The sequence below is a fragment of the Volvox carteri genome (assembly GCF_000143455.1).
Source record: "Volvox carteri f. nagariensis unplaced genomic scaffold VOLCAscaffold_31, whole genome shotgun sequence".
Lineage (NCBI taxonomy): Eukaryota > Viridiplantae > Chlorophyta > Chlorophyceae > Chlamydomonadales > Volvocaceae > Volvox > Volvox carteri.
In genome coordinates, this window is record NW_003307574.1 from 837,066 (window position 1) to 850,071 (window position 13,006).

Below are 13,006 nucleotides of genomic sequence, written 5' to 3' on the forward strand. Positions count from 1 at the left end.
TCAAAGAGAAAACCCTAAGTCCTCATCTCCCCCCGCCCGCTTCCGCTTCTCCTCCCCTCCCCCAGGCACCCGTCTCAACCCCTCACCCCCTCACCCCGCCCCCCCTCAAGCCCCCCGGCCGAGGCCCCGCGGCCCCGCGGTAGGAGGTGTGTTCCGCGGATCCATAAAACACACCTCCTACCCCCCCTTTGCATCGCAAGTGGACTCCCGAATGCAGACATACACACATACATACAGGAACAGCCGCCAGGCTCAGCGAACCTTATGACATACAACATACAAACATCCAAACACACACATCTCCACTCGCCCCTCCCCACCTCCTCCCCACCTCCTCCCCACCTCAACCCCACCTCCTCCCCACCTCCTCCCCACCTCCCCCCACCGCAACCGACTCCACTCACCGAATGCTGAGGATCTGTCCCAGCTTTATGAAGGTGGGTCCAAGCTTCTCCAAGTTGTCCACTGCCTCGCGGGCCAGAGCGGCTCGGTCCCTTTCCAGGCGGCCGGACAGAACCGCATTGGCCAGCTTGGTCAGCCAGGGGGCTGCGGTGTGGGAGTGGAAGAGGGGAATGGGAGTGGGTGTGGGAGAGGGTGTGGGTGTGGGTGTGGGAGAGGGTGTGGGTGTGGGTGTGGGAGAGGGAGAGGGGAATGTGAAAGGGGTGTGAGGGGAGGGGGAGAGAAACGAAAACTTTACGGGGAAGCACTCTCTCCATATTGCCCCCTCCCTTCGTTACGCCACCAGGGGAGTTCCCTTCCCCCCCCAACCTTTTGGTGATGATTGCTCCGTCACTGCTTTCCACTGCTCCTGCTACGGCAGCTGGTACTTCCGGTGTGTCGACACAAAGCCGATGCTTTGGGACTTTTGCTGCACCATCATAATACATTCCATATACTCACTTCACATCCATGTATCCACCTTCACCTTCACCTTCTCGTTATGCAGGCACGTACGTGACCCCCATCACCCCCACCGACAGCACAGCCATTCCTTCTTCTCCTTCCTCTTCTCCTTCCTCTTCTTCTTGTCTCCTTCTTATTCTTGCATGTAATTCCCCTCTTCCCCCCTCTTTCTCCCCCCCCCCCGGGCCCCACTTTCCCTCCCAAACCCCGCACCCTACCCGACACGGCCGCGAACTTGGTCCACCTGCCCGCCAGCTCCCCCGGCCGCCCCCCCCAGTAGCCGGCGATGCGCTCCTCGTTATACACCAGCGGCAACCCGTCGGCGTCCACTTCGTCAGGGTCGAAGTCCGCAGCGTCCAGTCGGCGACGAGACACGTACGACACGCTCTGTGGCGCGGGGGGGGGAGAAAGCGGCAAAGGCAGGGTTGTGACGGCGGCGCTCGAGCCCTCGCGCGCGAGAGAAATGAAAACTACTTGGCATGGCGTTTTCTTACACAGGATTGTGCGTAGTTACATACGTGTATAAGGGGGGAGAGATGCGGAGAGAGAATTCGTAGGGACGAAGCATGAGATGGTTCCAAAGCTGCGGTAAGACCGTGATGTGAAGTGTGGATGGACGACAGGCACAGGAGCTCTGACCGTCGTGTCGCCTAGCCCCTCACAGCATTTTTCATCTTCCCTCCCCAAAGGTCTGTCTCCTCCCAAAGCCATGCATAGTTCCAGATTTACGGAAGGCGATTTGGGTCGCGCTGGAGATGGCGTCGCTCGCTGAGGAAGGTTTGGGGGCCGGTGCAATGGAGCTGACTGCTGACTGGTAAGGAAACAGAGAGGAAAGGAGAGAGAGATAACGAGGGACAGAGGGAGAGAAGCTGCTTGTGTCACGTCTCCCTCGACTCGCGCGGTGAAAGGTGGTTACAGGCGAGGGGAAGAGTGGGCGTCAGCCATCCGTCATTGTCTGACCAATCCTCACCCGCACATCGCGAAGCTGCAGGTCACGCAGCTCGGAGGATTCAACGCCTAGGTCCTTAAGTTCGCGTATGTCCTCAAGGCGGGTACTCATGCCAGGGACTGGAATGCCCCGTGTTCGCGTCGTGGTAGCTGATGCCATGACGCTCCGACGAGGTCCCCTCGCGGCTTGTGGCAATGGTGCAGCAGCACCACGCAGCTCGGCAACATGCGGGACATATATTCCTAAGGTGGGAGCATTTGCCAGCCGTGAATACATACTCATATGAGTACAACTTAACCGGGGAAGCATACAAACTCCTTCCTATGTTTTCTTTGCAAAGACGATAAAACGAAATAGGTTTGTATTCATAATTGTCTATGCTGAAGGTCACGGTGATTACATGGCGTCGAACAGTTTGTACGGTGAGACGAGTGGCTCTGGGTAAGTGCGAAGGCAACACCCATCTAAAAGTCTGAAGCAATGTGGCAACATCTGTTAAGCAATCTGTCTTTGACTTTACATTTGTGGCCTTCCTTGGCGAACTCCTTATTGCTGGGCTCTGCAACACACTATCCGCCAACGACTCCGCTAAGGAAAGCATCGCGCCTCGCTGCTCCAACGCCCAGGCAAAATAACAACACAACAAACCGACCATTGGACAATTGGAAGTCGCTGGACGCGACTGATAGGCGATAATGCTGCCACTTGACGGCATTCTTGCAGAACCGCTCATCATGTTGAGCGCGACGACATTTTCTGTTTTGCGCTTCATCCGGCGGCCATGCGCGACGCGCTAAAACACTAAGCGGATCGTCTACCCGCACACGCGTTTGATTCTGCACTTGGCGACAACTTTCTCGTTTGGGGCACCAGCTTACACTTTTGAGAAGTATCATGCATGGCGAATAATTGGCCGGCAAACCCGCAGAACGACCTGCCCCTATCCGTGATTCGGCTGTCGGAAGGGTACCAGCGTTATGGCGCATAGCCGCAACCCACGCTAGCCGGATGGCCACAACTTCCGGTGTAATGTGTTGGTGAACCTGGTCGACCTCATCTCCATTATCCCACTGATGCGGGCGTCAGGCAGCCCCAAAGAGCCCCTTCGCCATCGCTTTCATATGTGGCACTCTTCTCTCCTCCACAACCTCTCACACCTTTCCTTTCCAAAGAGCAAAACCACAAGCAGGCCCAAGCACAATCAATGCCTCGCCTTGTCGTCCGGCGGACTCCAGCTGTTAGACCTCCTGTAGGATATCCGCAGACGGCTCCAACCACAGTCCCACCAGTCGCCGTTACCCAGCAGCGCCTTTGCGACTCCACTGCTTCTCCTCAATTTCGACCGCAACCTCAGCGACCTCTATTTAGGAAGGGGCTGTGCCTCCCTCCCCCTCCTCACGTATCAGCACCACACGTCTGTGGTTCTTCTTCCGCCCTCCTCCTCCTCTTCCTCCTCTGTTCTAATCTAATTACCTACTTTACCTCACCCAACAACACAAAGCCTCAATAACAATCGTTTTGCTAAATATAAACCCTGTCTTCCCATTCCTTGGCAGCGCACAAACGCACATGCGCACATATCGAGGCCCTCAGTTCATCTGTACGCACTTCAAAATTCAAAACTCCACCACCCGTAATCGCATCTTTATTCACCGCCCCATGGATACTTCCCCCTCCAAACATCAAAATCGATGCTCCTCCACAAAAAGCCCACAAGCCTTTTTACTCGGCGCGCCGGACAATGATCTGACCCACCATCGCGTCATGTCCCTTAACGGTGCAGCGCAGAGGGTACTTTCCGGGCTTCATGGGAATGAAGACCCAGGTAGCGGAGGCGCCCGCCTTCAGCGCCACCTCCTGAATCCCTCCCTTGACCTCCACCGCCGGATCTCCAGCTAGGACTAAGATCGAGAAAACCTGGTGAAATACAGCAGGGGATTGTATCACACGCGCGACCAGGGAACGCGACCGAGGGGGAGAGATGGAGCCGCTTTTAGAGTCCCACCGGTAACCAGCGGCGCGGCGTGGTGAAAGCATCATCAGCAGCGGGTGAGTGCGGCAAGAGTGTGGAGTACGGCGATATAGCTAAGTGAAGGCGAGGTATGACAAGAGCTAAGTTGGGTCAAGCGGTTAAAGCTTGTTTAGCAAGTAATTGTGCTCTTTAAGGGGAGTACTATAGAAAAAGCAATAGAATTAGGAAACTGCAAAAGGAGAATAGTTGAGGAGGACATGGGAGCCCAGCAAGGTGCAACGCGGGGGTACACGCGGGGCTGCAAATGTCTAACTTATTGGCCTCGATGCCGTTTTCGCAGCAGCCATCAGTTGCAAAGCCGCCTCCGGAGCGGTGAAACCTGTCTTTTGTACCTTTTCCGCAAATTCAAAAGCGGTAAAGTAGTGTGTGGAAGTTGACGGGTTTCTGAGCTTGAGCTTGCAGATCCTGCCCGCGGTGAACTCCAAAGTGTTGGGGATAAATACGTATTGACCGTCTTCCGTGCCGAGCTGTACGGCAACCTCCTCGATGGGAGCGTTGGGGTCAAGGTTGTAGTCTTTCAGAGCTGCCCATGCTGAGCTCGGCGCAACCATCTCGACGATACCGGTCGCCGTCAAGGCCAGGGTGCTACCAGCCAGCAATCCGAGCGTCTGGCGGCGACTCTTGGCTTCACCACTTAATGGAACAGAGTCGCGCTTCACCTCGGGAGTAGGGGTCGAAAGGGCATCCCCTCCGAGGCCCGCACACGGTTGTGCGGGAAACGGACGTTGATAAGTGAAACGTAAACTACAAGAGGAACTATGGAATGACCGGCTGTTGTAGATCCTGCGGCATTGTTGGATGCGGGCACGACCGCTGACTGCTTGCATGCTTACAGCTTATGGAGACAACGAGGAAAGTTGCCCTGAAGAGCAATCAAAACAGACGTTTGCTCTGAAAATTTAGGAATACCCATAACGGCATGGGTGCGTGCATGAAACGATGAAGAAATGTCTCGGAAATGTACGGTGGCAGTTGCTTGTTCCGAAACTAATCAAAAAGGTCTAGTATGTCACGTCGTCGATTAAAACGTTTCTGGTGTACATGCAGCATCCCAAATCTATTCTCAGATTAGGCCATTTGGCCTAAATCGACCTTGTGCACAATCTGCAAGTAAATTCTGCGCAGGACGACAACTTGCTCCGTTGATGTCGTGACTATGTATGGTCGCTTGATCATGCTTATCCTTGTGTCCAACTGTCCAAGGCAGCATAACGCGTCAATCCCCTAAGGAGCAGATCCAGCAGTTAGCCGCACATTAACCTAAAGTATTCAATTGAATGTTGGGGATACTAAGTAGTATCTTCCAACAGCCAAACGAACTGGACCCATCGGACATGCAGGGGCCCACGGGCCAGTTTGCTTCGCAAATTTCAAGGGCGCTTGTGGTAATCATTATACGCCTCCGGCATAATAAAGAAAATGCTGCTAAGAAAACCTGCTTCAGTCGAAAGCAAATTTGAAAAGGTTACCAGCAGGGCCATAAAGCAACACCTTTGACCGGGAACGTCACCTCCTCGGGCCTGAGACGCACACTCGCAGCACGTGCGGCTGCGGCGTTATCCCGCTCATAAGACATAAGAAATATCCTCTTGGCCCTCCTCTTGCCTGACAACCCTCCCGCATATCAGAACATGCCCACCTAGAGGACACCTTGCTGTGAACTGTTTGCGTGAAGGCCCTAAAAGGCGCACAAGTTTCCTCCCTGATCTCCACCAACTTGCCTGCCGCGAGAACGGCTCACCATATTTCTTGCCCGCCTAGCTGCTCCTCCAGACATCCTCGGTAAAAAAAAACAAATTCCCTCTTCCAAACGCGCTTCCTTCCCTACGAACCAGCAAGTTCGCGAAGGGTTCTCTTTTGCGTCCTATTCACCACGCCTTCCGCGCCTCGTTCCCCTTGAGGAAAACAACCGCAACTGAGTCAACCTACCCCTATAAACCCCTACCCCCCGTGGGATTTCCATTAAGTGCCAATACGCGCTTCGCCTTCCCCCTCGCGTAAACCGCCGCTGGCGACGTCTCTACGCTGCTCATAGGTTGAGGGCGCCGACAGCGCTATCGCCCTACCCCGGCAGACAGCCAACCCCTCACCTCACCTCACCTCACCTCACCCGCCATGGGTCTCATCACAGCAACCCTGATCGGCATCTCCCTCTTCGTCACCAGCCCCATCTGGCTGCCGCTGGTGTTGGCTGCCGTGGTGTTCCCCCACTTCGTGCCCTTCGTGCTGGGCGGTCTGGCCGTGCTGACGTCCCCGGTGTGGATTCCGCTGTCCATCATCGCCATCCCGATCATCATCGTCACCAGCCCGATTTGGGGAACCCTGCTGCTGCTGGCCATCATCATCTGACAAGAGAAGAGATAAAAATAAACCAGAGCCGCTGTGAGAGTGTGCGGGTGGCGGTGCCCGTGGGCGGTAGTGCTCGCTGGCGGTTCTGTAGGGGTAATAGTGTGGGGGTGGAGTGGGGTTGTAAGGTGGCAGTGGCGAGTTGGAAGGTGGTGGGGGGAGGGGGGAGGGGGTAGTGCAGTTCACGATGGCGATGTGGGTGATGGTGGAGGGTTGATATGGGTGTGTGGAGGGGGCGGAAGGACGCTTTGCGCTACAGGCATTTGCCGAGGCATCTGAGATTATTTATATATACGAGGCATCATGCAGAAGATGATGGGCGTAAAAAAGGCGGCCTGCTTCCACCGGGCGGAGGCATTCCTAGTTGCTTGAGTGTCTGCTACCGGGATTGACCAGTCCAAGCTCCAGTCGTACGACTCCGTTAGACCCAACCACCACCCGCCTGCTAGCCCCCGGGGCCTGCTGAATCCCGAAATGGCGAGGGACTCGCATAACGTGCCACGCACGACTGGTGAGATGAACTGTTGGGGATTCGGGACCTGGGTGCGGTTCTCCGACCACTCCTCAATATTGTGTTGTTTTCTGGCGACTGTGCAGGCAGCTCTGCTCCGCACGCCAAGATGTGCCTCGGGGTTGTGCCAAGATCCTGTGTGACGATTAATGAGGAGGGAGGAGAGAGGGGAAAGGATGGGCTGGTGCAGTGGCGTGTGTGTATGTGTGTGTATTTGTGTGTGGGGGGGAAACTGTATAACTCTTGAAAGGTGTGGAGGTGGGCCCGGGTTACCGTCATCATGGCTGGTTTGCTGACTGACGTTTTTCGATTATTCTTGTCCTTGTTGCAGAACAGATGAACGCAAACCTCGAAGGGAGGCCTTCCCTCCCCCTCGGGGGGCGATACATTGTGGCCCTGGACGTTTCAGTTTACCGTTGACGTTTTGGACCGGAAAACCCGTTGTGCTATATCCCGTACAAAACACGCGTGGGCCGTACCCATTAAGGAAAGTTACGGCGGTATGATGTAGATGGTCTGACGCAATGTCCGTTTCGATCAGGAGAGAGAGCTGTAAATCGCTGTTGTCGCAACTTTTGTGAGGGTGTCCGTGAATATGTGGCGATTACGAGGCGAGTCCCGTTCCGTTAGGCGGGGACTGTGAGTGTGGTGGTCGACAGGTGGCAGACGGGCGTTACTTGCTAGGGGGGGCCCCCCGGGGAAATATACCCTGTGCCGGGCCGAATAGAAAACGTACTCCACCTTCACCTTCACCACCTACATTAAATCGGCAATCGCAATCACAGTAGTAGTGCATTAGAGATGGCCTTTGCCTAAAGAACCCAACCGTTTGTTCTCGGAGCTGCATGAACATCAACACGCACCCCGCGCGCATAAAACATTGAGACAACTGCTGCTGCTCAGAACCTTATTTTTTCAGGAAAGCAACCAATTACCCGCCAACTAACCAACCAACTAACTATCCAACTAATCCAGCTAACGCGCAATTGAAACGAGGACCGCACGCTGACGGTACCCAAGATAGGTAAGCATACATACATAAGTGCAGCTATCCTATACTACACACCGTACAGTGCCAGTAGTAGGGGGGAACACCACCACGCCGTTAGGCAATTCATCCAGCAGGATGATTCCCCCCCCGGAGGAGGAGGAGGAGGAGGAGAGGGATAGGGCCTCGTAGCCACTGCCGCGCGGCACGAACACAATGGCGGTGAATGGCTCTTTTACTTAGCGCTGTCGCTCTGTCCGCTCGTTCTCGTCTGCTGCTGCTAGGCGACAACATCAACAACAACAACAACAACACAACTACAGTCCTGCCACACGCACAGCCACACACCGTCACACACACACACGTGCATGGACAGACGCCTTTCCGTCGCCCCCGACAGCTCAAGGTGCTCATTCATTCCACAGCGGCACTGCAAAGCAAGCAGAGAGCAGCACCCGACCCAAGAATGATAATGCAATTCGCTGCTGTCTCCTTGCACCTCACCAGCTATTATTATACCTCTTGGATCTTGGATTGTGCTAAAACTGGACAACCTCAAAAGGCAAAACAAGACCGTAGTACGGCACCCCTCTTAATACATTCCGTGATTTATCCTGACTGGGATATACATATATACTCACATCCAACTTTCCGGGACTTTCCAACGTCGCCAAATTAGGAAATGGCTTCTACCGCAACACTGATGCCGATGAGGCGGCAACACCTGCTGGGAAGTCGACGACGAACATTACATTCTTCTAGCATTGATGCGCCACGCTTGGCAACTTTTATTGCAATGAAGAGCGTTTTCGTTTATTGAGCGACTTATGATAAAAAAATCCTCGATGCGCAGTGCAGTGCAGCCTCACACATGCGCGCTGATGCGATGAATCAGGTCGGGGGCCCGAACACCGCCAGAAAGGCCCGTAGAAGGCGAAGAACATGCTTCTGCAACCATGAGGGGTTGCGAGCTGGCTCCAGTAAAACACACACCACACCACACCACACCACACCACACCACACCACGCTCTCCTCCTACGCCTCATCCTCCTGCTGCTGCTGCTGCTGCCGCTTCTGCTGCTGTTCTTCCTCCTCCACCACCACACCCCAGACTCCAACAGCTAGGCCAACATGTGCAAACGCACACAAACCCACAACACACATACGCACACATACGCACACACACAAAACACACACACACACGATTTTCTTTTCCCCTGGTATTCCCCACATCCACCCGCCGTTTCGGGGATGAGGCCCATCACAGGCTGTGGGGTCGCCCTAAAACGCCACCATCCCACACGCGGCAAAGGTAGAGCACTTATCCCGGAGGTCCTCCCTTCGGCGTCAGGTTATAGGTTGGCTTCTTCGCCTCCATCCAGGAGGGTTGTGTGTATGTATGTGTGTTGTTGCGTGTGTGTGTATGTGTGTGTGGCCACTAGCCTCCCCGCCACTGCCCTTGCGACTCCGTCGAGAGCATACAAGACGCACGCAGACATACACACACACAAACACACACACCCCTTCCAACCCCCCAAACTTGCACTCACCCACTCAAATCGCACTTACATATGTACATACATACACGTTGCGATACGACAGATATGCAAAGGCGCGGCATAGTATGTCGCTGCACAGATTCAAATGGATCTCGACAGAGGCCGGGAGAAAACCCTCCCTCAGCAGTACGGGGGTATTAGTTGCACCGGGGGCCCTGCTGGCGGACGGTGGTGTTGAAGACCTGCTAGCCGACCGGGAGTGTGTGTACTTCACACACCATACACACATACATACATACGGTGTACACAAGCACAGACAGCACCGCGATGCGCTCACTGGCCTCACATGCATTCAAAATTGGTTTTTGGCCAAGCCTTGCCCGGCTGTCTTGGCTCGCTAGCGCAAAATCAAATGAAGATTCGCAACGCTTATTATCAATTCTCTCCAAAAAAGGACAAGCACCCATTCCAACAGGTTGTTATTGGTATCAAGGGTTAGCACAAGGGCACAAACCGTCCACCTCTTCCCCTCCCAAGCACCGATTCCGCAGCAGCTCCTCCGTTCAGCTGCTCTGCCGGCGGACATCCCATCCTCCCACTATTATTTAGGTTCTCGGACAAGAGCTTGGACAAGGGGTTCACACGATTATACCTTTTATCTTTATTTAGGACAATGATACTACAGTGATACAATGATAATATAACATAATATAAATATAATATAACAATAACATTGCGAATCAAGTGGCAATGCAAACAGCACGGGGCGCGACTGCGACAAAGATCCTCTCGTCCCTTCGCTTTTCCAAAATCTGCCTTTTTCTTCTACCCGGTCTCAGCTGATTCTCAGCCCGCTCCTGATCGGATACGACAGCGTGTGGATGGATGTGTAGAGCCTCCAAATCAACAGCAACAACAGGAACAGACGGACGTAGAGCCGCGCGCCTGCCCCTGCGCTGTGTTTCGGCCCCCGGTCCGGGGGCCCCCGACGGTGCTCTCGGTCCTTTATCGGGACGAGAGCCGCCCACAGTGTAGCACCCCTTCATCAACAACAAACAGCATCAACAAGAGCAACAACGGAAAAAGTGATAAGCGGATACTTGCCGCCACCCCCACCCACACGGCACCTTGGCACTGCCAAGTGTTCTTCAACATCCTCCTCCTCCTCCACCTCTTGCTCCTCCTGCTCCACCTCCTCCACCTCTTGCTCCTCCTGCTTTTCACGGAACGCCGAGGTGCCGGTGCCCAGTCGATGGCAGTGCAAGGGGGCTTCCCAAAGGGGGACATGTCGCCCTCTTCCCTCCCCGCCCTCCCGATCACCGACGGAGGAAAAGAAAAAACACGCAGAGACGCACTCGCTGGGCCCCTCGCGCCATTCGTCCATATCGTGCCATGGTGCGTCATGGTCGTGTGGTTAGTTCTTTAGTTTTGTTAGGAAAGCACAAAAACATGATCTACATGTGTCGTACACGCACCCTGACTCGTGTCGTGCGGCGTGTGCATGTATACGGCATGTATGTACGTATGTATGTATCATGTATGTACGTGTGTATGTGTGTTACCAAAACCCGTTTGCCGTCTTGAGTGAGCAAAAAGGGCCAACCGGGTAACCGTCCCGACCAATTCAGGGGGGTTCAACCGTTCGGTCAAGAGCAAGATCCGAAACCATATACACATCAACGGAATGTACGTCATCATTCTGGTCCTAACACAACACATACATACATGCATGCATGCATGACGAATGTATGCATGAGGAATGCACATACATATGTATAAATTTACATACATACGTACATGTACGCACATATATTTCGAGCGATGCACCATCATCATCATCATCATCATCATCATGTACTCGCGCTGCGCTTTGGCTTGCGGGATAATACGGCTAGGAGAGGGCCGGGCGCCTCCACCTCCCACCAGGCAGAGATTCACAAGTGACCCGGGGGGTGGAAGGAGCCGCGGGGGGGGGGATTCCAAAGCAAAACACACCCACACGACGCAACACGACGCAACACACCCACGTCGCCTGCCTTCCTTACCGTTGTGTGGCCGCGACAGCCCATCGGCGCATCAGCGCCCCTCGACAAATGAACCTGTTTAAAAACCCTAAACCCCTAAACCCTAAGCCATCTCATATTATTGTTAGCGACTCGCGGCGGCCTGAAGAGGAGGGGACTTGAGGGCGGCGGCGGCAGCATCAGGAGCATGCGAATGCGGATGCTACGTGAGATCTCCTCGGTTAGATCTCTTTTCCCCCCCCCCCGCCCCCCCGGGGCCCCCCCCGCCCTCAGCGATGTGTTTTGATGGCCCTCCCAAGGTTCTGAGCTCCTTAGATGTCAGGGCCGCTTTCCCTCGGATCAAAGCCACTACCACTGCCGTACCCTACCGGCGACGGAGCCCCCCCCGCGGAGGACGACGATGGTGGTGGTGGTGGTCGTCGCCGAGAAGCTCCAACCACGGTCCATATCTCTCCCCCCCTTTCCTCCTCCTCCTCCTCCTCCTCCGACCCTTCCCCGCTCCTCTTGCACACACCCTCGTGCTCAACCAGCTTTCCGCCGTCCGGAAAGACCCGTCTACACTGCCGTACTGTCAGTACCACGCGCACCGTCTCCAATGCCGGCGCCGCTGCCACAACGGCTCCCGACAGCTGCTGCTCCGCCGAGGCTGCCGCCGAGGCTGCCGCCGCCGCCGCCGCCACCATCACCCTCGTTAGCGACGGACGCAAGCTGAAGGCCATCCGCCACCGCCGCCGCCGCCGAAGCCGCCGAAGCCGTACCACCACTGCCACCACCGTCAGAGCCCAGAGCCGCCCGCAGACCCATCATGGAGCTGAAAATGGCGGCTGTGGAGGCGCGACGAGCGCGGTGGGTGCGGAGGGCGCCGGCGGATGACCGCTTCATGGCGGGGGAGCCGGCGGCGCCGCCGACGGCCTCCACAGCCGCGGCGGCGGCAGCTGCTGCCGCTGCCCGGGGGCCGCTGTTGGCCCGCATCCCCATGCCGTACTCCAGCGCCCGCCCGCTTGTCCGCTCCTCGTCCCCGAGCCCCCCACCCACCCAGCGGAAGGTACTCATGACGCCGATGCCCTTCACCTGAGGACGGGAAAGGAGGACGTGAATGTATGATGTGTGAAAGAGGGGGGTGTATCTTCGCCCGTGGCAGCTACCCTGCGAAACCCTGCCTTCCCCGCGGGTATTTCAGGGCACCCTCATCCAGTCACCCTAGTCAACTTCTCAATGGAACGCTCAGGTTCCGCACCCACCACCAGCATCCATCGGAATCTGCCGGGTCGACAGCGGCGCAACTCCATTCCTGGTTGGCTCGCAGGATAACTTTATCCCAGGTCACCACCGTCCATCAACTAGGGGCGCAATGCCTTCCACCATCGGAAGGACTTTGACCCTAATGGGTATCGATCCCGGGATCTCCCGGGGGCAATGGTCGCGCCTTACCAGTAGTGCCAAACCCTATGTATGTATGCATGTACGTATGTGTGTGTTTTTAAGGTCTGAGCCTCGATTAGGGAAATACTGATGGACCCACCTCTATCGCATACATACATACACACACCACCCCCCTACCTGCACCCCCCCCGTGGGCTCCCACTCCTCCTCGGGTAGTAGCGCCCGGGTGGCCGCGCTGACGTGTATGGCCCCCGGGGTGCACGTGCTCTCCATGCGGCTAGCAGTATTCTGACGGGGTGATGAGGGGGGTGGTGGGGGGTGGTGGGGGGTGATGAGGGGTGATGAGGGGTGATGGGGGGTGATGGGGGGTG

General features: G+C 55.8%; 3 protein-coding genes across 3 annotated transcripts in view; all 3 read right to left on the reverse strand.

The window, feature by feature from the left end:
* Nucleotides 1–2,011, reverse strand: part of VOLCADRAFT_105641 (uncharacterized protein) — a gene marked incomplete at both ends in the record, with an annotated part of 10,960 nt that extends 8,949 nt beyond the window's left edge. The window contains 3 exons of the mRNA XM_002952684.1: nucleotides 405–546; nucleotides 1,122–1,290; nucleotides 1,874–2,011. Coding sequence (XP_002952730.1) covers nucleotides 405–546; nucleotides 1,122–1,290; nucleotides 1,874–2,011 — 449 coding nt within the window. The remainder of the gene's footprint in view (nucleotides 1–404; nucleotides 547–1,121; nucleotides 1,291–1,873) is intronic.
* Nucleotides 2,012–3,574: 1,563 nt separating this feature from the next.
* Nucleotides 3,575–4,435, reverse strand: VOLCADRAFT_62827 (uncharacterized protein; the record flags this gene model as incomplete). The annotated part of the gene is made up of 2 exons (XM_002952685.1): nucleotides 3,575–3,769; nucleotides 4,217–4,435. The coding sequence occupies 2 exons, from the start codon at nucleotides 4,433–4,435 to the stop codon at nucleotides 3,575–3,577; spliced, it is 414 nt and encodes a 137-aa protein (XP_002952731.1).
* An 8,341-nt stretch (nucleotides 4,436–12,776) lies between these two features.
* cyc23 (guanylyl and adenylyl cyclase family member) overlaps nucleotides 12,777–13,006 on the reverse strand; it is a gene marked incomplete at both ends in the record, with an annotated part of 3,124 nt that continues 2,894 nt past the window's right edge. The window contains one exon of the mRNA XM_002952686.1: nucleotides 12,777–12,923. Within this exon, the coding sequence (XP_002952732.1) occupies nucleotides 12,777–12,923 (147 nt within the window). The remainder of the gene's footprint in view (nucleotides 12,924–13,006) is intronic.